The sequence below is a fragment of the Zingiber officinale genome, chromosome 5B, assembly GCF_018446385.1.
Source record: "Zingiber officinale cultivar Zhangliang chromosome 5B, Zo_v1.1, whole genome shotgun sequence".
Lineage (NCBI taxonomy): Eukaryota > Viridiplantae > Streptophyta > Magnoliopsida > Zingiberales > Zingiberaceae > Zingiber > Zingiber officinale.
In genome coordinates, this window is record NC_055995.1 from 64003777 (window position 1) to 64030151 (window position 26375).

The 26375-nt window shown below is 35.4% G+C and overlaps 1 protein-coding gene across 1 annotated transcript; it reads right to left on the bottom strand.

The window, feature by feature from the left end:
• Nucleotides 1-4108: 4108 nt before the first annotated feature.
• On the bottom strand, nucleotides 4109-7610 carry LOC121986679. The gene is made up of 5 exons (XM_042540631.1): nucleotides 5979-7610; nucleotides 5783-5889; nucleotides 5256-5645; nucleotides 4909-5190; nucleotides 4109-4820 (listed from the first exon to the last, which is right to left on the bottom strand). The coding sequence occupies exons 1-5, from the start codon at nucleotides 7608-7610 to the stop codon at nucleotides 4109-4111; spliced, it is 3123 nt and encodes a 1040-aa protein (XP_042396565.1).
• Nucleotides 7611-26375: the final 18765 nt, after the last annotated feature.

Consider the following 26375-nt stretch of genomic DNA (forward strand, 5'->3'; position numbering starts at 1 on the left):
TCTCTTCTTGGATTTTGGGATCAAAATGCTTGTGATCTTCTTGTCTTTGGGTTTCTTTTCTTTTTCTATGGATTAGATCTCCTTATTCTAGGATGGAGGAAGTATTTGTAATATGATTTGATGTAAACTCTTATAGATTTGCCAATTTCCTATTTCTATGATTTTGTCTTGTTTGTATCTATTTGATCTTGTGTGGGTTGCTGTGATTGGACTTAATTACCATACTTGATTGAATGTTTGAGTATCTTTTGGATCTTGTAGAAGTAATTCTTCATTCGGTTATCTGAGGGGCGTACGTGACAGACAAGCCCGTGTAAGGACGATTGAGGGATAATCTTGAAGGTGAAATAAGGTCATTCAAGGGGGTAGGATACATTGTATGCTTAAATCTTTTATATCTTGATATGGGTTGAGAAGTAATAATTTTTCTATGTTGATTATCTGAGGGACGCACGTGACAGGCAAACCTGTGTAAGGACATCATAGGAATCATTCCTAATTGATCATATTTACACTACAACAAAAATGACTTTTCGCGGCATGCAAAATCACCTTCCGCGCCGCGCAATGCACGCTGCATAGTTTAAAGCTGTTGAAAGTCATTAGTATTGGCGGCGTGCATTGCACGCCGTGGAAATAACTATCGACAGCATACTATGTACGCCGCGGAAATAACTATCGACGGCGTGCATTGCACGCCGTGAAAACAAACTAGCCACAGCAAGCAATGCACGCTGCGAATATTATCAAGAACAATTATCCACAGCATGCGATGCACGCTGCGAAAACTATCAAAAACAACTATCCACAGCTTTCAATGCACGCTGCGACAACTATCAAACACAACTATCCACAGCAAGCGATGTACGCTGCGAAAACTAATAAAAACAACTATCCACAGCATGCATTGCACGCTGTGGATACATGTTTCAACATTGTGCAATGCACGCCGCAAAAACAATCATCAACAGCATGCTTTGCAGTTGAAAAATGCTATAGCTCCATATCAAACAATCTTGAATTCCAATTTAACAAATACTTCAACAAAATAAACTCAAACCCAAAATGTGAAATTAATAAATAAAACTAAACAGAAAAAATGGCTAAAGATAAAATAGAATAAAATTCACTAGTTTTTATCATCCAAATAGAAAGATTCAATACAAAAACAAGATGCATAATCTCTCACAAACTAGCTAAAAACTTTCAATCCACAATTTAGTATAATCTATATCAATCACACAATACTATAAATTTAGATAACCATGCGACTGTGCTTCCTATTGCATCATCAAGAAACTGCATTTCCTCATTTGGTCGAATTAGATCAACCTTCTCCACCAAAATCTTGTCAACCCAAACTTTCCAACAAGATCCACCAAGAACAACATGATGCACTTTTGTGTTTGGATCTGTGGACGCAATTCGACCTTCTGCAACAAATAATCCATCAACACACCAATGAAGCAACTTGCATTTAGTATTAGCACGGATATCTCCACGACTCACATTCTTCAAATTTGACTGTAAAAAAATAATACAAGTTATTAATTCTATCATGCCAATTTTTGTAATAATTTTGTAATTTAAAAATGCATATTGTGAAGATATTTACCTGAGCAGTAGCTAAATGTTTATTAACATTATGAAAATCACCAATTTTTTTTGCAGCATCATTGATATCACAATTGCTACCAACTTCGTTCCCAATACCACTACCAATGCCACCACTGCCAACCTAATTTTACAAATAAATTGTGTCAAACAATGGCAACATATAAGTGTAGATTCCAAATTAACTTATTTTATGTATGTTGTTTAATTACTAACCTGTTCTTGTTGATTCTATTGCCTCATACTTTGTAAAAACATAGACTTCATTTCTTGCATTTCTTGTTGAAGGTTATGTACCATAGCTTGGAGTTGTTTAACAGTTTGATTTTGTTGCACAGAAGCTCCAACTTTTGATGGTGTAACTCCAAAGCCCAATCCACACACTCTACCTCTTGTTTCCTTGCCAAACACAATGCTAATTGCATCATCAGCAATGTTAGTAGTCTTTTGAGATTCTGGTGGACATTCTTGTATTTCTTTCTACAAATAAAAAAGTTAAATTTTAAGAAAATAACAAATTTAAGTTACCCAATTTTTTTCTTATGAGCTTCTTCAAATAAAAAAGACATAAATTTATTACCATTTTCTCTCCAACTGATTGAGTACTAGGTTCCCCATTTTTTTTCTTGTGACCTGAAATCCAAACTTGTGATCTTGTAATTTGTGTATCTGGCGGACTTGTTTTTTCCTTAGATATAGAAATATTAGAAAAAAAAGTTAGAAACAATATTCAATAATTAATTTAAAAGTATTAAAAATAATATTTACCATAATGTGAGCCAAACGAGCATAACCTCTCCGGCTCATCGTGTGATTGTGATCTTGTTTTTCTCGCATTGCTCTAAATCTCGCACTCTTTTCCTGACATTTACCAAACAAATCAAGACATTTATTTTACATTTAGCATTAATAAGACATTTATTACAAGTATTTTTAGTCATCATAAATCATAACTACTGCTCATTCATGTTGTCTAAAAATCATAGCATTAAATCATAGCATTCCAAAGAAACCAGACATGAACTCAAAAAGAGAAAACCCCCTTTTATCCTCAATATATGTGAACAGGACAAAATGATCACGTCAATGAAGAAATAATAGGATTGCAATATGCAGTAGAATTATAATATGCAGTAGAATTCTAAATTGCAATTAACAAGATTGCAATATGCAGTAGAATTACGTCAATATGCAGTAGAACCACATAAAGAATTCATTGTAATCACGTCAATGAAGAAATAATAGGATTGCAATATGCAGTTTAATTACAATATGCAGTAGAACCACATAAATAATTACAATATGCTGGGTAGATTTCTTAGTCATGACAAAAGCTAGGTCCATTTTTAGTGTTGCAACCACGTCATTGGTACATATAACAAATGGTGAGCATACTTCATTTAATAATAAACATCTATGCATTAAAATAAATGGCACACTATACTTGACAAATGCACTGGTATAGTGTGCGAAGACCTCACACCCCTGGTATCCACCTCAAAATCCACTCAGATCACACAAAACAAAACAAATCATACAAGAATAGCCCATTGATTTAAGCTTATACATCTCCTTCAAAAAACTATTTAAAGTTAATAAATACTTACTTGAAAGGTAGTTGATAGTGTCTTCTTCACAAACAAGTCCCATTGATTTTGCTCCATAAATTCAGGCTTCAAAAGATTGAGATCTCGTGAAGCTGCTCGACCTGTATTAACTTCTCGTACAAGTATTTGTAATTTGGATTTTCTATCATGCCACAATTTAGCTAACTTTTGAAAAATTACTTTCTTTTCCCAATCTTCAACTTTATAATTCAGCTGTACATTAATAAACATGAAAATATATATACATTTTGTTATAGAAAATGGAAATGAAAAATGTAGTGTCTGAAGATATTACCTGAAGACAACTCCACATCCTATCCTTTACTTCTTCACCTATTTCATTCCATCCATCCAATGTATATGGAACAAATTCCTTAATCATGCACCCTAGAAAAGAAGCATACTTTACCGAATTATCTCCAATCGGTTGTCCTAACTCATTACGCTCCAACTCTATGCACTTGTCTTGGCCACTAACCATTTTGAGTTTGGACGAACCCCTTCCCTTTTTCTTATGAGGTTTGTCATCATTAATTTGTTCTTCACCATGCAAATCATGTGATGCTATAGTTTCCTGTAAAATAACAAAAATATATATTGAAATGTACAAGTGTAGTTTATTTACTAAAACTAAGATTTTTGAAAGAGTAAAATATCACCTGAATTTCATTGGGAGATGCTAAGCTATGCTTTTTGCTCTTTTTGCCCATCTTTTTGAATGTTATATAATGAATTGATCAAACATATAATATGACATAATGAATATAAACAAACACAGTAATTATGTAGAAAAATATATTGCAACAGTAATATAGAATTATATAAATTGAGAAGAACATTTATCAATTGAAATAAATAACTATAAAATCTACATCTCAAAATTTCAGTCATGTCTCAGTCACATCAATTCCCTCACACTCATTCCTTGCATATGGTTCTTTCTCGGTAATGTTAATTTCAAGTTGGGACACATCAAGAGGCGTTGATGATGTATAGGCATCTGCTTCAACCACATTCATGTTATAAATACCTCGAGGCGGTGCTTTTAGCAACACATACCAATTTAATTCATCATTGTCCCTAGAATAGAATACTTGCTTGGCTTGTGATGCTAAAATGAAAGGATCATTTTCAAAAGTTTTTAGTCCTTGGTGTAAGTTAACCAGTGTAAAGCCATCTTCCATTTTGATACCATTTCCATGATTGGCCCAATCACACCTAAAAATAGGTACTTTGAAAGAATAGTAGTCTAGTAAAATAATGTCCCGTATAACTCCATAGTATGATAGTCTTTTTACTGTATGTGAATAATCATTAGCATTGGATTGACAAACAGTATCGGCTTCAATCGAAACTCCACTATCTTGTGTCGACCTTTCAACATCAATTGTGTGGAACTGATGTCCATTTATAATATAACCCGTATAAGATGTAACATGCTTTCTTGGACCATATGCTAGCCATTGAATTCGGCCTGAAGAGTTAAAAGGAACATGTTTTGATAACCATTCAGCAAATGTTTCCATATGTTGCTTTTGTAACAATGTTTCATTACTTGAGAAACGACTATCTGTTTGTTTAAGCTCCTCGATGTGCATCCTATTGAAAATCATTGAATGTAGATATTAGAATATACAAGATATGTAATACATCAAGACTAATATAGTATGCAATTAATTACACTCACTGCAAGTAAGGTTCAACTTCTGCAGTATTAAACAACACATATCGATGTGCGATTTGCAGCATGTCATCTTCTAAAATCTTTTCTTTTCCTTGAGAAATTGGACGACCCTCCACTAATCCATTATCCAAATCATCATTCCGATTTAAACGAACACCAATATTAGAAGCCTTTTTTATATAAGCGCTACAAAATATCATTCGTTCTTCTGTGAGGTAACACTCAGCTATGCAACCTTCTGGCCTTGCTCGATTCTTCACATACCCTTTTAGTGTTTTCATAAATCTAAATCATAAAAAAAAATTACATGAAAGAACCATTGATAGAAAAACTAAATTATTATTTATTACCTTTCAAATGGATACATCCAACGGAATTGGACTGGCCCACACAAGCGAGCCTCTCTTGCTAAATGAATTGTCAAATGAACCGAGATGGTAAAGAAGGCAGGTGGAAAATATCTTTCCAACATGCATAAAGTTTCAGCAATATTCTCCTCTAGTGCTTCTAAACGATTCCTGTCTAACACTCTTTGACATAATTCATTGAAAAATGAACCAAGCAGAAATATAGCATTACGCGGACCTTTCGGTAGAAGATTTCTCAATGCTACTGATAGCAATTGTTGCATTAGAACATGACAATCATGAGATTTCAGCCCATTAAGCTTACGCTCTTCTAAAGAAATACAGTTACCAATATTTGAGCTATAGCCATCGGGTAACTTTATTTTCTTCAACCTGGAGCAAAATACATCCATTTCTTTTTTAGACAACATGTACGGTGCAGCAGGCAAGTGATATTTATTTTCTCCTTTTTCTTGAGGATGTAATTCTTTTCTAATGTTTAAGTGCATCAAATCTTTGTGAGCATTCACACCATCTTTGGATTTTTTTTCTTTAGATTTAATAGTGTGCCTATGATATTCTCGCAAACGTTCTTTTCAACATGCATCACATCTAAGTTATGACGTAATAGGAGCCCCTACAAGTAACCATCAACATGTTTCATAATGTTAGTTATGAAAATTTAAAATGGAAAAAAACTAATGAATAGAGTGCAAAATAACTTACACTCCAATATGGCAAATTGAAAAAGATTGACTTTTTCTTCCACTGTTGAATAGATTTTTGCATTTCTTTTGAACTATCTTGTTTCTTCCTCTTTTTCCCCGAAGTATTGACATTCACATCCTTTTTTTTTTTACCCCAGTCCTTTTCAATATCTATCATTGCATTGAGAATTTCTAACCCATTCAAAGGTCTAGGTTTCCCTTTTCTTTCTTTTTTTCCATTAAACCACTTCTTTTTCTGACGAAATGGGTGATTAGGAGAAAGAAATCTTCTGTGGCCCATATATGCAAACTTCCTGCTATACTTAAGCCACATAGAACATACGTCTTCCCCACATATTGGGCAACCAAGTTTCCCTTTTGTGGCACATCCAGCTAGGTTTCCATAAGCTGGAAAATCATTGATTGTCCACATCAAAATAGCCTTTAGATTGAACATTGACTTGCTGAATGCATCATACGTCTCTACACCTGTCTCCCACAACTCCTTTAAATCCTCGATAAGGGGTTCCAAGTATACATCTATATCATTTCCCGGTTGCTTTGGACCTGGAATTAGTAATGTCAACATAAGATTTTCTTTCATCATGCACATCAATGGAGGAAGGTTATAATTTACCAAAATAACGGGCCAACAACTATATCTAGAACTAAGGTCGCCAAAAGGGTTGAATCCATCGGTTGCAAGGCCAAGGCGTAGATTTCTAGGATTTGATGCAAAATCTGGCCATTTGTGATTTATTGTATCCCAAGCTACTGAATCAACTGGATGACGCATCATGTGATCTTGACTTTTGTGGTTGGAGTGCCAAATCAACTCTTCAGCTTTTTCTTTTGATTTAAACATCCTTTTAAATCTTGGTATCATCGGAAAATACCGTAGCACCTTTTCTGGAACCCCTTTAAAAACTTTGGTGGTGATTTTGTCCACCTTCCATCTTGATGAACCACACTTTAGACACGTATCTAGATTTTTAAGCTCCTTTCGAAATAGACAACAATCATTTGGGCAAGCATGAATCTTCTCATATCCTAAATCAAATGGTTTTAACAATTTTCTCATCGAGTAAACAGTTTCTAGAAGTGTGTTTTTTTCTGGAAGCATGTCACCTAAGATCTTAAGGAGCTCATTGAAACTATTGTCTGTGTGACCATTAGTAGACTTGTAATTGTATAATGTGACGACTGCTGATAACTTTGTGTATGATGTGCAACCAGGGAAGAGGGGAGTTTCTGCATCTTCTAATAAACTAGCAAAGTCGTTATCTTTTGCCTCAGACATAGTGTATCCAACCTCTTCTTCTGGCACAAAGGCATCCTTATATAAGTGATATGCCTCTCTACTTTCATCATCTTTCTGAATTTCTCCTGAACTACCTTCACTTTGATATTGTCGGTTATAAGTTTCTCCATGGAAGACCCAAATAGTGTAAGAAGGATCAAACCCCTTAATAATTAAGTGATCGTACACTTGGTCAAATTTCATATACTTTTTGTTTTTACAATGCTTGCAAGGGCATGAGATTACTTCACGTGTTTTGGCATATTTCTTAGCTTGTGTAAGAAATTTTTGTACACCTTCTTCATACTCAGGTACAAGCCTTGAAGGCAAATGTATCCATTCCTTATCCATTTCGTAAATGACCCAAACCCTAACATACAAATATTTCATGTTTAATACAAAATAAGATTTATATATTTATTTAATATACATAAACGAAAATGAAAGTTGAAAGAAAACAAAATGGGAAGAGTGCAAATTGCAATATTGAGGGTGAAAAAAGGCATATTAAGTGGGTCATTTGCCAAGGTAAGACATATATACCAACTAAGTCGGTCAAATTCTAAATCATGCATAATGAAATAGAGGACAGATCACAAGAATTGAAACTGGCATGGAACGTAGAGCAGATCTACCCATTAAGGAAAAAAATACCACATCACCACCCTTACTGCTCTCACCGTAACAGAACCAGGCAAAAACAGAAAACTAAACTACAACATCATTTATAAATTTATCGAAATCGTAGTCATCAAAATAAAAGTTGTCATGAATCAATTAACCCTCTTGAAGATAATGCACAACGCAACAAAATTAATTCCACAAAACCCCCCAAATTTGTTCCAAAAACAAATCGGAGCATCACAGCAACACGAGCAATATAGGGACCCTTACAATCTCCCAAATCTGTTCACAATCTCCCAGCCTACTTGAGAAACCTAAAATTTCCTCAAATCCAAACTCTTCTGATTGAAATCAATCAACAAACAAGAATCCTCTGGAAATGACGTCGGACAGTGTAAAACTTTGTGGTTCAAGATATAGACAAGTACCAGCAACTAGTTCGCCAAGGTAAAACTTTGTTAGTTTGCAAAGTGTGGTTCATCAAGATGCTACGGTTCTGTGCATCTATATTTGATAATGGAAAGTGGAACAAGATTCATTATCAAAGGTTCTGTGCAGCAAGATCCTTTGTTAGAATAACATTATCTTCTTGTACTCTTTTGTTGAAGCAACATGAACATGAAAGTTCTGTGCATCTATATTTGATAATGGAAAATATAGAAAGGATCAACTTCATTCTATTCTAAAATAGATGCACAGAACCTTCATTTTCATATTGTTTCAACAAAAGAGTACAAGAAGGTAATGTTATTTATCTTCTACAACTAAAGCCAATGAAAGCCAATGCAACTAAATCAATTAGAGTCCCATTACTAAGATGGAAAATGTCAGGAAGAGGAAGGAAAGTAAATACAAGAAAGAGTTGTAGATGTTCAACATAAAACAAGAAAAACAAAAAGAAATTTCAACCTGAGAAATGGAAGGATCGAAGAAGATGTTTGATTCAGTGGAGAGCTTCGGACGAAAGGGCTTCGGATGAGAGGGCTTCGCCGGAGAGCTCTTCGTCTGAGAGAAGATGGGCCGAGATGTTCGGTAGAGAGGATTTAGGGTTGCGGCAGAGAGGTTTTGGCGGAGATAGTTCGCGTGAGGAAGAGGGCTTCAGCTGAGGAGGAGGGCTTCGGCTAGGGCTTCGGTTGAGGAGGAAGGCTTCGGCTGAGGAGGAGGGCTTCAGCTAGGGCTTCGGCTGAGATGGAGGGCTTCGGCTAGGGCTTCGATTGAGGAGGAGGGCTTCAGCTGAGGAGGAGGGCTTCGGTTGAGGAGGAGGGCTTCGCCGGAGAAGGCTTCAACGGAGAGAAGATGGGCGAAGATGTTGGCTGAGAGGAGCTGCGGCAGGGAGGTTCCGACGAACGAGTGAAGAGGTAGTCGCGATTTTAGGCTTTCGGCAGTTCGGGGGAGTTCGGGCGTGAGATATGTTTCGGGCGTGAGAAGATGTTTCGCGGGCAGATAGGATGTGCGGAAAAATATTCGCGGGAGGTTTGTTTCCGCAATAAATTTTTGGTTAAATATTTAGAAAATTTTGAAAATTATTAACAGCGCATATTGCATGCTGCTAATATTTTATAATATTTATTCACAGCATACATTTTTTGTACGCTGTTATTTATATATATAATTATTATTAATAGCGCGCTCCGCGCGCTGTTAATATTAAATTTTAACAGCGCACTTTGCACGTTGTAGAAAAAGTTTATTAACATCGTAAATAATATCTATTCAAAGCATTTTTTTTTACGCCATTATTTATATCTATAATAATTATTAACAGCGCGCTCCACGCGCTGTTAATAATTATGTTATAACAGCTCACTTTGCACGCCGTAAAAAGGTGTATTAACAGCATACTTTTTCTGCACGCTGTCATTTATATATATATTATATTATCCGCAGCGCACATAATTAGGCACGCCGTAAAAACTATTATTAACGGCATGCTTTAATTGCACGCTGTTGATGATGCGCTGCGGAAAGTCATTTTTGTTGTAGTGTTAGATATAGATTTTGGTCCTAAGCCGGTTGTCTATTATAAGAGAGAATCGACAACCTTCTACAAATGATGGACAATTGAGGAATAAGATTTGATAGATCATTTACATTGAATAACATTACAAAGAAACCAAAACTCCTAGAACATCCTTTTATCATAGTCCTTATTTCTGTTTCTATGTTTTTACTTCTATGTTTTACTTTTCATAGTTGCACTTAGTTTTATAAATCAATTGAGTAGTTGTTTAGCTAATTCGTGTTGAGATATCTTTAGTGGTTATAACCAGTCCCTGTGGATACAATATCTTTCTTTATTACTGCCCACATATTCGTACACTTGCGGAACGTTAACACCAGTAATGGAGACCTTGGAATTTATTTAAATAATTCGTCTCCCACTTAGTTATTTAAAATCGAGGAATTTTAACATGCACACACATCACAGATGCACACAAGCACACAAACACAGCATATAAAGGCAATAAATATGAAAATAAATTTCTAACTATTATGACCTCATCCATCGCTGTCCTCCGTATGCCACCACCCTAGCCGCCGCCAACCCTAGCCAGGTGAGGAGGAGAAAACCTAGCCGCCATCACTAGGGTTTATGTCGTTGTGTCTATCTTGCTTCCTCCTTTGTCGCGCCTTCGGTCCTCAAGATAGCACCACGCATAGCAAACCGCAACAATAAGAAAATTACATTTATCGATCATATATTCAATGAAGGAATGTACATGTAATCTAGATCGAACAAAATATAAAATAAACTAATACAGCTCCAGCTGTATTTAATAATTACAATCATGCACACACAAAATACCCTCGACATGCACGAGGGTTCAAATCACATACAAACACAATAGGCCATAATAGCTGGAACTAGGATGCCTAAACTACAGAGTTAATCTATTTTTCATATCCTACTATTATCTTGCCTAAATTATATATGAACAGTGCATAATTTAACCGAAAACCAAACACACAGTGGCAAAAAACTTGCTCTGATACCAATTGTTGGCGCTGGGAATTCCGTTTTGTATAAATCCTCTGTACAAAAATTTGTACAAGCACAGAACTTTTCCTAGCAACCCACATGCTCGATTAGACATGTGTTTGATCAATCAAGCAAGTTCTTGATTGATCAAAGCACACCTTGATCGAAGCACAAGATCGCTGGCCTCTTGTGTTGGTATTCACAATCGATATCCAAAATCGACACGAAGAAAACAAAACTAGATACACAGCGGAATTAAAGAACTAGTACCTTTCTTCGTAGCTAAAGACCTCTTGATCTTCTGTCGTATTCCTCTCCTCTTCTTTAACGTCATGTGGGTGACAATCTACCAAGACAAAACACCTGAACCTCTTCTTCCTTTCCAAACCACCTACCACCAAAGAATGCAAAGAAAAAGGGGTGCCTCCTTCTTCTTAAAACCGTCGGCCACCAAGGTGGAAGCAAGGATTGCCGCCGACCCTATGGGTTAAAGGTGGATGCTGCCTCTTCTCCTTTCTTTCTTCTCTTCCTCTTGTCTTCTTGTCGCCAGCCACAAAAGATGTAGAGGCTAGAATTGCCGCTGGCCCTAGCAAAAACAACTAGGTGCCACCGGCCCTAGAGGGATTGAGGAGAATTGTGGAGAGAAGAGATTATAAATTAGGTTATTATTTAGGGAGCACCTCCTACTGTTCTTTTATAATCTTTACTAGCGGCTAAAAAGGAAAGATTCTAACATAATTCTATTTTAAATAAAATTTTCTTTTTTTTATTCCTATTATGGATGGTTACAAAAAGAAAAGATTTTAACTAAATTAAAATCTCTCTTTTAAATCATTGTAAATAGTTATAAAAGGAAATAATTTTTAATAAAATTCTGTTTAAAATAAAATCTTCCTTTTATTACTATTATAGTCGGCCCCTTGCTTGGGCACCAAGCAAGGCTTGGCCGACCCTCATCTTGGGCACCAAGCAAGGCTTGGGCGGCCCCTTACTTGGGCTCCAATTAAGGATGTGGCCGGCCCCTTTCTTGGGTAGGAAGTAAAAACAAATCGGGTGAATATGAGGCTTTATTGAGGCTACAACAGGGACTGAGAGGAGGAATTGATTTTGGCCTCTTGATGAGCTTAAGCTTCCTGTGTTCGACCTAAACACCCAACTTAAGTTCATCAATAATAATTCATACCACTAAAGAGTTATTATTGAACTACTGCATTAATCCCATATTGCAATATGGCCTCCTACATATCATGAGTGCGTTAATCTCCCTGTGTTTAAGATATCATATGTCCGTTAATTAAATGAGTTACTGACAACTCATTTAATTAACATCTGACTCCAAGAGTAGTACCACTCAACTTTATTATCATGTCGAACTAAGTCCACCTGTAGGGTTTACATGATAATCCTTATGAGCTCCTCAAGGGGACATCATCAACCTAAATAAATAGGACATAGTTTTCTTTTATAAGCAACAACACACCATATAAATAGTACTATCTCCCAACTTATCTGGCCTATTGATTTAATGAATAAATCTCACCCATTGATAAGTTAAAGAAATAAATACTAAGTATATATGTTTGTTATTATATCGGGATTAAGAGTATGCACATCTATAATAATAGAGGTTCTGTTCTTTTATGCAGTCAGTATAAATCGAACAACCTCAAATGGTCCTGCTCAATACACACATAGTGTACTAGTGTAATTATATAATCAAGACAAACTAATACCAAATTACACTACCACCGTTCCAATGGTTTGTCCCTATCTATCTTGGTTGTGAGCTACTATTTATAATTTATAAGGAACCGATAACATGATCTTATGTGTGGCACCACACACCATGTTATCTACAATATAAATTAAATGGACAACTGCATCGACATATATATAAATATAAAATGCAGACATTTGACCAAAGTGATTCTCATTTCAAAAATAGATGTTCATACAAAAGCTAGGCTTATAGTATACATCCCAATAGAAGGATCTGATAAGAGAAATCCAAGCTGCGCTTGGAAACACGAGTATGGTAATGAACGTCATCGGATGTATGCAAGTTATTATAGAACTCGGATACAAGCCCGACATTGACACTTCATTCACAATAGATAATAGATGAAAGTTGGTAATGTTCAATTAAGGAGAACACTTCAAAGCAAGAATCATGATAAAATTGACGATCGATGGACCGAGGAGGGATCAGTTTGAAGGTGTTTCGGTTAAAAGTTTGCTGCAAAGCAGCATTCGGAAAATGTTGATCGATGGGAGGTTGAGGGCGGGACTGCAGCCGAGATGAACCCTCACCCGATTCACTAACCTTTTGTTTCTTCCTAAACGATAAGGAATGGCATGAAATGTGCAATGCCACAGGTAACACAATGCAAAGAATGCAATGGCATGCATATGATGCATGAATAAAATATGCCACAGAAAAAAACAGCAAGATTAGAAACCTAAAGCAACACTCAGATTATAGAAGCAAAGTCTAGAGACAAAGTAAAAGAAAAGTGTAGGATTTACTTAGGATTCAGATTCCGCATCCAGGCATGTGAGTTCTACGATGAGGAGACGAGGAAGACAATGGACCATGAGCCCCATTCACCGAGAGGAGAAGAGCGGAAGTGGGAGAGGAAGAGAAGAGCACTCGTTACCGGTGAAGACAGTCGGAGAAGGCAGTCGATGAAATTGGGAGAATCGCCGAGGAAATCGACCAAGTTAGGGCATGAAACGAGTCGGGAAGGAAAGAGTTTGAAATGAGAGGAGACTTAGGTTAACAGTGTTTTAAGTTGGAGTTCGAATTACCCAATCGATCACCCGATCGATTGAGAGTAAGTGAATTGATTGACTGATCGATTCACGAAGTCTCTGTGCGATTCGGACATGCATCTCAATCGATCGCCTGATTGATTGAGACTTGCTAAATCGATCCAGTGATCGATTTAGCGACGTTCTGTGGGTGATATGCGAGCTTTCCAATTGATTGACCAATCGATCGATTGGGATTTCTGATAACACAGTAGTTCTGATTATTTTTAGAGTCGAGTTTCATAAATGCATAAATAATTATACACTACTCCAAAAATCATGAAAATTTGGATAGACACTATGTATGTCTTCTATTGTCAGGGAAAGATAAGTCTTGACCAAAATGGTCCTTGTTGTCGAAGATTGACACGTAATTAGAAATCGTTTAAAATTTCAATAAATTTTGTAAGTTCGTATCCAACTATGCAAGAGTAACTCTTATCCAAACACAAACTTCAATAGAGTTTTGCAAAAATGAGTTTGATATGTATCTCAAAATGCACAAAATTTGGGCTAAATGCACATAATTTGTACATTCGCTTTCCTTATGATTGGATAAATGAATGTTTCATATGAAATCCAATTTTTTTGACCAAAATAATGCATCATAACAAGCATTATGAACAAGAGAATTGTACCTAACCTCTCACCCCCATCTAAACATTTTCAAGAGAAACAATCCTATGTTTTTTGAGAGGCAAGATAAAGGTTAAGAGAACTTCAAGAGCCTTACCTTTGAAGTAATCATGGAGGATGTGATTTAATCAATACAACACATTCCCAATTCTCTTCTAAGAAAGTTAAATTCAACTTCTGGAAGAGGTTTCATGAAGATATTGGCTAAGTTTGATTTTGACTCAATATAATTTAGAACAATGTCACCTCGAGTTACATGATCACGGATAAAATGATGCTTAACCTCTATGTGTTTTGTTCTTGAATGGCGGATGGGATTTTTTGTCAAGTTGATTGTACTCACATTATCACAAAGAACTTGAACATTGTTATAGGTAAGCTTATATAGTCCTCTAGAGTATGGGTCATCCACAATAATTGTGATACACACTCTCCCATAGCAATATATTCCGCTTCGGTTGTAGAGAGAGCTACACAATATTGTCTCCTACTCGACCAACTTACTAGAGAGGATCCTAGAAATTGACAACCACCACTAGTACTTTTACGATCCAATTTGCATCCGGCATAATCGGAATTGGTATATTCCACTAGGTCAAAAGTTTCGGTTCAAGGATACCAAAGGCCAACATTTTGAGTTCACTTGAGATATCGAAGAATTCGCTTAACGACACTCAAATGTGACTCCTTGGCACAAGACTAATACCTTGCACACATACCCATGGCAAAAAGTATATCGGGTCTACTAGCTGTGAGATAAAGAAGACTTCCTATAACACTACAATACACTTTAGAGTCAACCTCTTTCCCCTCAATATCTTTATCTAATTTAGTGATAGTGGCCATGGGAGTAGATATATCTTTTGTATTTTCCATTCCAAATTTTTTAAATAGCTCTTTGGCATATTTAGATTGGTGAATGTAAATTCCCTCTTTGGTTTGCTTAATTTGTAAACCTAAGAAAAATGTCAACTCGCCAACCAAACTTATTTCAAACTCACTCTCCATGTGATTAATGAATTCATTTAAAAAATCTTTATTTGTGGAACCACAAATAATGTCATCTATATATACTTGGGCCACAAACATATCCTAGTAGGTCTTGATTCTTGATTTGTTACAATTTCGAGTTCAAGTGGCAAAGTTTCAATTTTCTCACCATCACTCTCTTGGTTTTCTCCCCCTTGATCATTTCCTTCGTTTAGTGTTAATTTCTCTAACTCAAATTGTAATTCTTCATCGTTTGTTCTTATAGGGTTCGAAGGAGGATTTTCTTTAAATACAACATTTAATTATTCTTCAACTAATTTAGATCTTTTGTTGTAAATTCGATGTCTTGCTATGACTTGAGTAACCTACAAGAATGCCCTCATCTGCCTTAGCGGAGAATTTTACCAAATGATCTTTGGTGTTTAGAATATAAACCTTACATCCAAATACTCTAAGATGCTTAATTGTAGGTGGTTTACAAACCATAACTCATGAGGTGTTTTTCCTAGAAACCTATGTATTAAAGTTCGATTTTGTACATAACAAGCTGTATTAATTTCTTTGGCCCATAGGAAACTATGAAGTGAATATTCATTTAACATACTCCTAGCGGCCTCTTGGAAAATCCTATTTTTCCTCTCAACAACTCCATTTTGTTGGGGAGTCCTAGGGGTGGAAAATTCATGTTTATAACCTTTTTCTATATAAAAACTTGTGAACCTATCATTTTTAAATTCACCTCCATGATCACTTCTTATTTTATTTATCTTATGATTATTTTCATTTTCTACCCTTTTACAAAAAGTAATCAAGATATCTAGAGTTTGATCCTTATGTTTCAAGAAGAACACCTATGCATATCTAGTGTAATCATCCACAATCACAAAACAATACCTACTAACATTTAAAGAAATATATCTACTACTATCAAACAAATCTATGTGAATGAGCTTTAAAGCATTTGAGGTACTTACAACGTTTTTACCTTTATGGGTACCTTTGGTTTGTTTACCCATTTGACATGCATCGCACATTTTATCTTTTTGAAACTTCAACTTTGGCAATCCTTGCACCAACTCTTTCTTCGAAAGTCTTTTGATATTCCTCATGTTGGTGTTGTTGGTATGTATACTAAAAGCCTAGCTTTTTGTATGAATATTTATTTTGAAATAAGAATCACATTGATCAAATGTCTGCATTTATATTAAATATAGTTGTCCATTTAATTTATATTGTAGATAACATGGTGTTTGGTGTGACACAGAAGATTATGTTATCAGTTCCTTATAAATTATAAATAGTAGCTCACAACCAAGATGCAATGGGGCAAACCATTGGAGTGGTTGTAGTGTAATTTGGTATTAGTTTAGCTTAACTATAAAACTACACTAGTACACTATGTGTGTATTGAGCAGGACCATTTGAGGTTGTTTCTTTTTATACTGACTACATAAAAGAATAAAACCTCTATTATTATGGATATGAATACTCTTAATCCTGATATAATAACAAGCACATATACTTAGTATTTATTTCTTTGATTTATCAATGGGTGAGATTTAGTTCGTTAAATCAAAAGGCCCGATAAGTTGAGAAATGATATTATTTATATGGTGTATTGTTGATTATCGAAAGAAATTATGTCCTAGTAATCTAGGTTGATGATGTCCCCTTGAGGAGATCATAAGGATTATCATGTAAACCTTGCAGGTGGACTTAGTCCGGCATGATAATGAGATTGAGTGGTACTACTCTTAGAGATAGATATTAATTAAGTGAGTTGTCAGTAACTTATTTAATTAGTTGGCATTCGATATCTTAAACACAGGAAGATTAATGCACTCATAATAAGAAGGAGCTCATAATGTAATTTGGGATTGATGCGGTAGTTCAATAATAACTCTTTGGTGGTATGAGTTATTATTGATAAACTTGAGTTGGGTGTTCGGGGTGAACACAGGAAGCTCAAGCTCATCGAGAGACCAAAATCAATTTCTCCTCTCGGTCCCTGTTGTAGCCTCTATAAAGCCTTGTATCCATAAAGTCCACTTCTTACCCAAGTAATGGGTCGGACACATCCTTGCTTGGAGCAAGGGGGGTCGGCCAAGCATGGGCTTGAAAGCCAAGAGGTGGTCGGCCAAGCTTGGTGCCCAAGCTAGGGGTCGACGACTAGAAAAGGAAAAGGAAATTTTGTTTTTAAAATAAAATTTTGTTAAAATCTTTCCTTATTTGTAGTTATCTACAATGGTTAAAAGAGAGGTTTTATTTTGTTAAAATCTTTCCTTTTAGGAGGAATAAGCTTATGCTTATTACTCTTCCATAGTTATGACTTTACCTCCTAAAGTAAACACAAAACCTCGAGGTTGACTTACTATTGTCCCTTTCCGATTGGATGTTAAAATCCATGTAACCCACAGGGACCAAATTATCTGCCTTATAAGCTAGCATATAATCTCTAGTACCTCTAAGGTACTTCAATATATGCTTTACCGCAGACAAATATCCTTGTCCAGAGTTACTTTGATATCTGCTAACCATGCCCACGGCAAAACAGATATCCAGTCTCGTACACAGCATTGCATACATTAGACTTCCTACAGCCGAAGCATAAGGAACTGCCTTCATGTCCTTTATTTCCTTTGATGTCTTCTGAGACATCTCTTTAGATAAAGCTACTCCATGCCTAAAAGGTAAGAAACCTTTCTTGGAGTTCTACAAGCTAAAACGAGCTAAGATTGTTTCGATATACGAAGCTTGGGATAAGTAAAATATATTCTTTTTTTGCGACCCCTTTGATCCCAAGAATATATGCATTCTCCCAAGTCCTTCATATCAAATTATTTGGACAACCATACCTTTACTTCTGACAACACTTTGATATTGTTTCCAACTACCAAAAATGTTATCTACGTATAGTACAAGAAATACCACCACGTTTCCATCACACTCTTTGTATACACAAGACTCATTCGGTTATTAAATAAATCCATAGGTCTAGATTACTTTATTAAACTGAATGTACCAAGACCTTGAAGCTTTACTTCAGTCCATAGACTTTTTGAGCTTACACACAAGATGCTCTTTGCTCTTTGCAATGAACCCTTCTGGTTGCTTTATATGGATGTTTTCTTCAAGACTTCCATTAAGAAAAGCTGTCTTGACATCCACTTGCTAAATCTCATAGATAAAAGAATCCGGGTAGACTTAAGCATGGCTACCAGTAAAAAAATTTCCTTTTTCAACAAGCCTTGCTTTGAAAGTTTCTACCTTCTTTTCTATCCCTCCTTTCCTATTGTAGACTTATTTTTACCCAATGACTTTTACACCATTTGGTGATTTTATAAGCTTCCAGACTCTATTAGAATACATATATTCTAATTCTGTATTCTTTACAAAGATGCTGCATCTTTATCTTAGAATGCTTCGTCATATGTCTGGAGATCAGGTTCATGTCCTCCAGGGATCGAGTCCAAAGACTCTCCCAAAACATGAATCTTTTTAGGTTTCCTAACAACCCTCCCACTACGACGAGGTACTTTCTGCAATTGTGTATCATTTGTGACACGTGTTGCAGTTTCTTGTGATATTTCATCTTGTACAGTTGGTACTAGGTTAGACTCATCCTTTAATTTCCTTAAGAACAATTTTTACTCATGGGCTTGTGGTTTATAGTATAGTCCTTTTCTAAAATCGAGCATTGGTGCCAACAATTACCTTCCGATTTTAAGGACTACAAACCTCTTTTCGTTTTTCTAGGATAACTCTCAAACAAGTGAACTCATGTCCAATTTTTTAGTGTCTCTCACGTGCTAAACCACCCAAATCCGAATATGCTTCAGACTAGGCTTACGCCCATTCTGCAATTCTGTGGGAGTAGAGAGTTCTGACTTAGAAGGTACTATGTTCACTTCCGTTTCCAGTGTATATCCTTAAAACAAATTTGGTAATTTTTCTAAATAACTCATCATCGATCTAATTATTTCATAAGATCCTTATACCTTCTTTCTACTACACTATTCTGTTGGGATGTACCAAGTGCAGTTAGTTGGGATTGAATCCCTACTTCTGATAAGTGGCTCCTAAATTCTCCCAAGAGGTATTTGCTACTACGATCTCACCGTAGTGTCTCGATATTTTTACTTTGACATTTCTCTGCATCAGCCTCATACTCTTTGAACTAATCAAAGCACTTAGACTTGCGGTGTATCAAGTAAATCTATCTGTGTCTCGAATAGTTGTCTATAAAAATAGATGAAATATTCGAAACTACCTCTTGTATGGATAGTCATAGGACCACACAAATCAGAATGAACCAATTCCATTATATCTTTGGCTCCATACCCCTTAGACTTAAAAGCTTCTTGGTTATTTTTCTTTCCAAGTAAGACTCTCAGGTTGGAAAATTTTCCACTACCAATGAACCCAAAAGTTCATCAGCTACCAATGAATCCTACTTAAGTTAAAATAACCTAGCCTTTGATGCCAAAGATATAATTGGATCATCTCTGAAGGTTGCTTTCTCTTAATAGTTAGTGTGTTATTAATTTCCATTTATTGCATCGTGGGAGTTATTGGATTTATAAATTGTTAACCAACGTACCAGAACAGATATCTTTCCTATTTTCTTGATAACAAGTTTGTTATCAAAATAGATAGAATATCTATTCTTCTATAGTTTAGAAACTGAAATCAAATCTTTCTAAACTTGGTACGTAAAGATAATTTCTTAAAATCCATATTTTATTCCTATAAAAGGATAAGCATCTCCCACTGCAACAGCTACCACTTTTGCAGCAGTGCCCATGTAGACGGTGACTTCCCCTTCATATAGTTATCGAGTTTCCTGGAACCTCTGCAATGAATTGTAGACATGATTAGTGGCTCCCGTATCTACACACCAGGTACCGGTAGATAACATCACTAATCATGTATTAACTAATGAATGAAATACACCTATTTTGTTCTTAGCTCTAAGAGGACAGTCTACCTTAAATGTCTAAGTCCTATTTCCAATCATTACAATTGGGACTACTATGTCTATTCTATAGTATAACAACTAGGGGATTGACAAACATTTTAAATCCTAAGAATCACAAAAATATTTGGTCAAGACCAACACCTTAAAATCCCCATGAATTTTGTATGCCACGATAGTGTGGATGTATACAAAAATAAAGAGGAGATTTTATTCATTAATTTTATTATCTCGTCATCCTAACTTTATGACCAATAAAATTAATAGTTGGTCTATCAAATATTTTGGTCAATAACTTTGAATTTGAAATAATATTGATTCCTCAAAACAATATCATTTAAATTCACCAACACCTCAAACACCGTGAATTTTGCATGCCACGATAGTGTGGACGTATACAAATTCAAACATTTATAAAAGGAGGATTTTACCCATTAATTATCTTGTCAATAAGTCTTTATGACAAATAAAATTACCTCAAACACCGTGAATTTTGTATGCTAAGATAGTGTAGACGTATACAAAACCAAACATTTGTAAGAGGAGTTTTTCCCATTAATTTTATTTTCTTGTCATCCTGACAAATAAAATTACCTCATACACCGTGAATTTTGTATGCCACGATAGTGTGGAGGTATACAAAAACTCAACATTTGTAAGAGGGGGTTTTAATTTTATTATCTTGTCAACTTATCTTTTTGACAAATTAATAGTTGGTTTTCCTTTGGTCACACAAATAATAACAGTGACTCCGATGGGGAGAAAACTATTAGACGTATCTAAGTGTATATCATTACTTGACACTAAGTCCATTAATAAGACTATGCCCCTTCCGATGGGGAAGATCACACGCTCTTAATTAATTTTCTATAGTCATCCTAAATGGAAGTTTGATCTAGTGATCCGCAAACAAACTCATCCGATATGGAGGAAGGCACTCAGAGCCAATGCGCAAGTTTGTTTGCATCACTTATAAACCAGTAATGGAGACCATGGAATTTATTAAAATAAATCCCTCTCCCACTTAGTTATTTAAAGTAAGGAATTTTAAGTTATCCTAGCATACATCACATGCATACACACACATCACAGTAAATAAAGCAATAAATATGAAAATTATTTTCCAACTATTATGGCATTTTCCTGTTACTGTCCTCCATGTGCTCCAACCCTAGTTGCTGCCATCTTTAGCCACCGTCATCGAGTTGAGTTGTCGCATCCATCTTGTTTCTTATTCTGCTGCGCCTCTGGTGATCCAAAAGTACCGCGCCTCACAAGAATCCGATCCGCGACAAAAATAGAATTTTACATATATCGATCCTATATTCCACGAAGGAATGTACATGTAATCTAGATTGAAAATAAAATTCTAAAATCCTAAGGCTAATACAGCTCCTGCTGTATTAGTTACATACAATCATGCACACACAAAATAATGCCCTTGACATGTCCAAGGGTCCAATCACACACAACATCTATAAGCCATAATAGTTGGAGCCTGCAACCACAAAGTTAGCACATCCTACTATTATCCTGCCTAAATTATGTATGACATGTGCATAACCTAATTTAAAAACCAAACACACAGAGGCAAACCCTAGCTCTGATACCAATTATTGGTTAGTCCTAGGAAAATCGTACCGGGTCCACTGTACAAAAATTTTGTACAAGTGTCTAACCTTTCCTTAAATAACCTATTGTGTTCTTTAGAAATTAAATTAGGAATCGCAGACGAAACTTAACATCATTGATTCCAAATTTAACTTATTTGTTCTTAATGGTTTAAATTTGAATCGCAAGCGGAACTTAACACTATTGATTCAAATCTGCCTAAGTTATTAATTCCATAAATATTAATTTCCAAAATCAGCTTCCAGGACTACATGGCGAGGCACATGGCCTTCTTGGATATAGGAGCAACCACCACCGCCTAGGCAAAGTCTTTTAAGGAAAGCTAATATTTATTTCCTTAAATAACTCTAGGTTAACCAAAAAAAACAATCGAATCACAAATTCGAAAAATAAAAGAAAAGAAACACAACTTCGAAACAAATCCGAAAACTCTAGAATCATATGCCTCTTGTGTTTGGTATTTCCAAAAATAACTATACAAAGAAAAACTAGTATGATGCAGAAAACAATTACTAGTTATACCTTTCTTTGTAAGCAAAAATAACCTCTTGATCTTCTACTGTATTCCTCTTTTAACCTCGGACGTTGTGTGGGCAACGATCCTCCGAGACGAGAACCACCAAGCACCTTCTTCTTCCTTCTAGGTTTTGGCCACCACAATTCTCCAAGAGAAGTGGAGGTCCGGCCACCACCACCAAGCTCCAAGGGATGCAAGAAACAAAACCTCCTTTCTCTCCTTCTTCACCTAGCTAGAACCGGCCACCATCAAGAGCTCCAAGAGGGGTTGCCGCCGGCCACAAGAAGAAAAGAAGAGGGAGAAGCTAGGGCCGGCCACCAAGGAGGAAAAGAGAGGAGAAGAATAATAGAGTCGTTCACCCATGAAGGCATCTCTACCCCCTCTTTTATAATCCTTGGTCTTGGCAAATAAGGAAATTTAAATAAAAACTTCCTTAATTCTTTTGCCATGAAAAGGAAAATTTATTTAATTAAAAACAATTTTCTCTTCTCAATTTACAATGGTCGGCCACTTTAAAAACAAAACAAGGAGAGTTTTAATTAATTAAAACTTCATAATTTGTCTCTGGAAATTTATAAAAAATTTCTCCAATAATTTTTCCCTTCATGGTGGTTTGTAAAAAGGAAATTTTATAAATTAAAATCTTTCTTTTAAACATGTGGATAAAAAGAAAGTTATCTCTAAAAATTAAAATCTCTTTTAATCTACAAATAAGGAAAGATATCAAATCTTTTCTTAATCTTTTTGTAGAAACTTATAAAAGAGAATATTTAATTTTTAAACTCTCTTTTAAATCATGAACATGGTTAAAAAGAAAAGTTTTCTCAAAATTAAAATCTACCTTTCAATCTACAAATAAGGAAAGATTTCAAATCTTTTCTTAATCTTTTGTAGAAAGTCATAAAAGCAAAGGTTTAAATTTTAAACTCTCTTTTAAAACCATGATATCCACATAAGAAATAATTTTAACAAAAATCCCTTTTTAATATGATGTGGCCGGCCACCTAAGCTTGGGCTCCAAGCTATTGGCCTGCCACCTTAAGGCTCAACCTTTAGGCTTGGCCGGCCCTAAGCTTGAGCTTCAAGCTTGGCTTGGCCGGCCCCTATTGGTTGGGTAAGAAGGTGGGTATGTGGTGGGTATAAATCTCTATATACAAGAGGCTACGATAGGGACCGAGATGAGGAATTGGTTTTGGTCTTCCGATGAAATTAAGCATCCCATGTTCGCCCCGAGCACATAACTTAATTTCATCAATAATAATCCATTCCACTAAAGAACTATTATTGAACTACCGCACCAATCCCAAATTACATTTTTGGGCTCCTTCTTATTATGAGTGTGTTAGTCTCCCTGTGTTTAAGATAATGAATGTTCACTAATTAAATGAGTTACTGACAACTCACTTAATTAATATCTTAGTCCAAGAGTAGTACCACTCAACCTTATCGTCATGTCGGACTAAGTCCACCTGCAGGGTTTAACATGGCAATCCTTATGAACTCCTCTTGGGGTCATTCTCAACGTAGATTACTAGGACACAGATTCCTTCTATAATCAACAATACACACTATAAGTGATATCATTTCCCAACTTATCAGGCTTATTGATTTATCGAACTAAATCTCACCCATTGATAAATTAAAGAAATAAATATCAAATATATGTGCATGTTATTATATTAGAATTAAGAGCACACACTTCCATAATAACTAAGGTATAGTTCTTTTATCAAGTCAATGTAAAAAGAACTTACCTAAAATGGTCCTACTCAATACACTTAGAGTGTACTAGTGTAATTTATTAGTCAAGATAAACTAATACCTAATTACACTACGACTATTCCAATGGTTTGTTCCTTTCCATCTTAGTCGTGAGCAACTATTTATAATTTATAAAGAACTGATAACATGATCTTCTGTGTGTGACACCACACACCATGTTATCTATAATATAAATTAATTGAACAACTACATTTATCATAAATGTAGATATTTGACCAATGTGATTCTTATTTCTAGATAAATGTTTATACCAAAAGCTAGGCTTTTAGTATACACTCTAACAAATTTGCTCCCTGTGGGTTACACAGATTCAGACTGAATGGGACAATAGTAAGTCAACCTCGGGGTTTTGTGTTTACTTTAGGAGGTGGAGCCATAACAATGGAGGAGTGTAAGGTAGGAATACCTTTCAAACTCCACCATAGAAGCTGAGTATGTGGCAGTCTCTGAGGCAGCCATAGAAGCTGTATAGCTCAGAAACTTCATGATGGACTTAGATGTGATTCCTGGTTTGCACAAAAATTATTACAATTTATTGTGATAATAGTGTTGCAGTAGCAAACTTGAAGGAACCACGAGCCCATAAGGCAAGTAAACACATAGAGTGCAAGTATCACCTAATACGAGGAGAGGTTGTTGTCGCCAAGATTACATCAGTAGATAACCTGGATACTTTCACTAAGGCCCTTCCGGCGAGAACTTTTGATGGGCATGTTGAGAGGATGGGAATCAAATGTATGGCAGCATATATGGCAGCATAGTCTTTTAATATAAGTGTGAGATTGTTGGGATGTATACTAAAAGTCTAGCTTTTTGTATGAACATTTATTTTGAAATAAGAATCACATTGGTCAAATGTCTGCATTTATGTTAAATACAGTTGTCCATTTAATTTATATTGTAGATAACATGGTGTTTGTTGTGATACAGAAGATCATGTTATCAGTTCATTATAAATTATAAATAGTAGTTCACAACCAAGATAGAATGGGGCAAACAATTGGAGTGGTTGTAGTATAATTTGGTATTAGTTTATCTTAACTATAAAATTACACTAGTATACTATATGTGTATTGAGCAAGATCATTTGAGGTTGTTTCTTTTTATACTGACTACATAAAAGAACAAAACCTTTGTTATTATGGATGTGCGTACTCTTAATCCCGATATAATAACAAGCACGTATACTTAGTATTTATTTCTTTGATTTATCAATGGGTGTGATTTAGTTCGTTAAATCAAAAGGCCCGATAAATTGGGAAATGATATTATTTATATGGTGTGTTGTTGATTATAAAAAGAAACTGTGTCCTAGTAATCTAGGTTGATGATGTCCCCTTGAGAAGATCATAAGGATTATCATGTAAACCCTGCAGGTGGACTTAGTCCGGCATGATAATGAGATTGAGTGGTACTACTCTTGGAGATAGATATTGATTAAGTGAGTTATCAGTAACTCATTTAATTAGTGGGCATTCGATATCTTAAACACAGGAAGATTAATACACTCATAATAAGAAGGAGCCCATAATATAATTTGGGATTGATGCGGTAGTTCAATAATAACTCTTTGGTGGTATAAGTTATTATTGATGAATTTGAGTTGGGTGTTCAAGGCGAACACAGGAAGCTCAAGCTCATCGAGAGACCAAAATCAATTTCTCCTCTCAGTCCCTGTTGTAGTCTCTATAAAGCCTTGTATCCACAAAGTCCACTTCTTACCCAAGTAATGTGTCGGACACATCCTTGCTTGGAGCAAGGGGGGTCGGCCAAGCATGGGCTTGAAAGCCAAGAGGTGGCAGGCCAAGCTTGGTGCCCAAGCTAGGGGCCGGCGAATAGAAAAGGAAAAGGAAGTTTTGTTTTTAAAACAAAATTTTGTTAAAATCTTTCCTTATTTGTAGTTATCTACAATGGTTAAAAGAGAGATTTTATTTTGTTAAAATCTTTCCTTTTATAGTTATCTATAATGGTTAAAAGAAAGATTTAAATTTTCCTTTAATAGCCATCCACATGGTTTTAAAAGAGAGTTTTAAATATTTTAAATCTTTTCTTTTATAGCTATCTACAAAGGATTAAAGAGAGATTTTAATTTTGTTAAAATATTTCCATATTTGTAGTTTAAAAGAGAGATTTAATTTTTGATAAAACTTTCCTTTTTGATAACCATGA

What these genes read in the sequence shown, in the direction of transcription:
- LOC121986679 (XM_042540631.1), bottom strand. Translation starts at nt 7,610, where the DNA reads ATGGATAAGGAATGGATACATTTGCCTTCAAGGCTTGTACCTGAGTAT. An exon ending in TCAATTTGCCATATTGGAGT is followed by an intron (nt 5,890 to 5,978) that starts GTAAGTTATTTT and finishes GGTTACTTGTAG; the next exon opens with GGGCTCCTATTACGTCATAA. An exon ending in TGGATGTATCCATTTGAAAG is followed by an intron (nt 5,191 to 5,255) that starts GTAATAAATAAT and finishes TTTATGATTTAG; the next exon opens with ATTTATGAAAACACTAAAAG.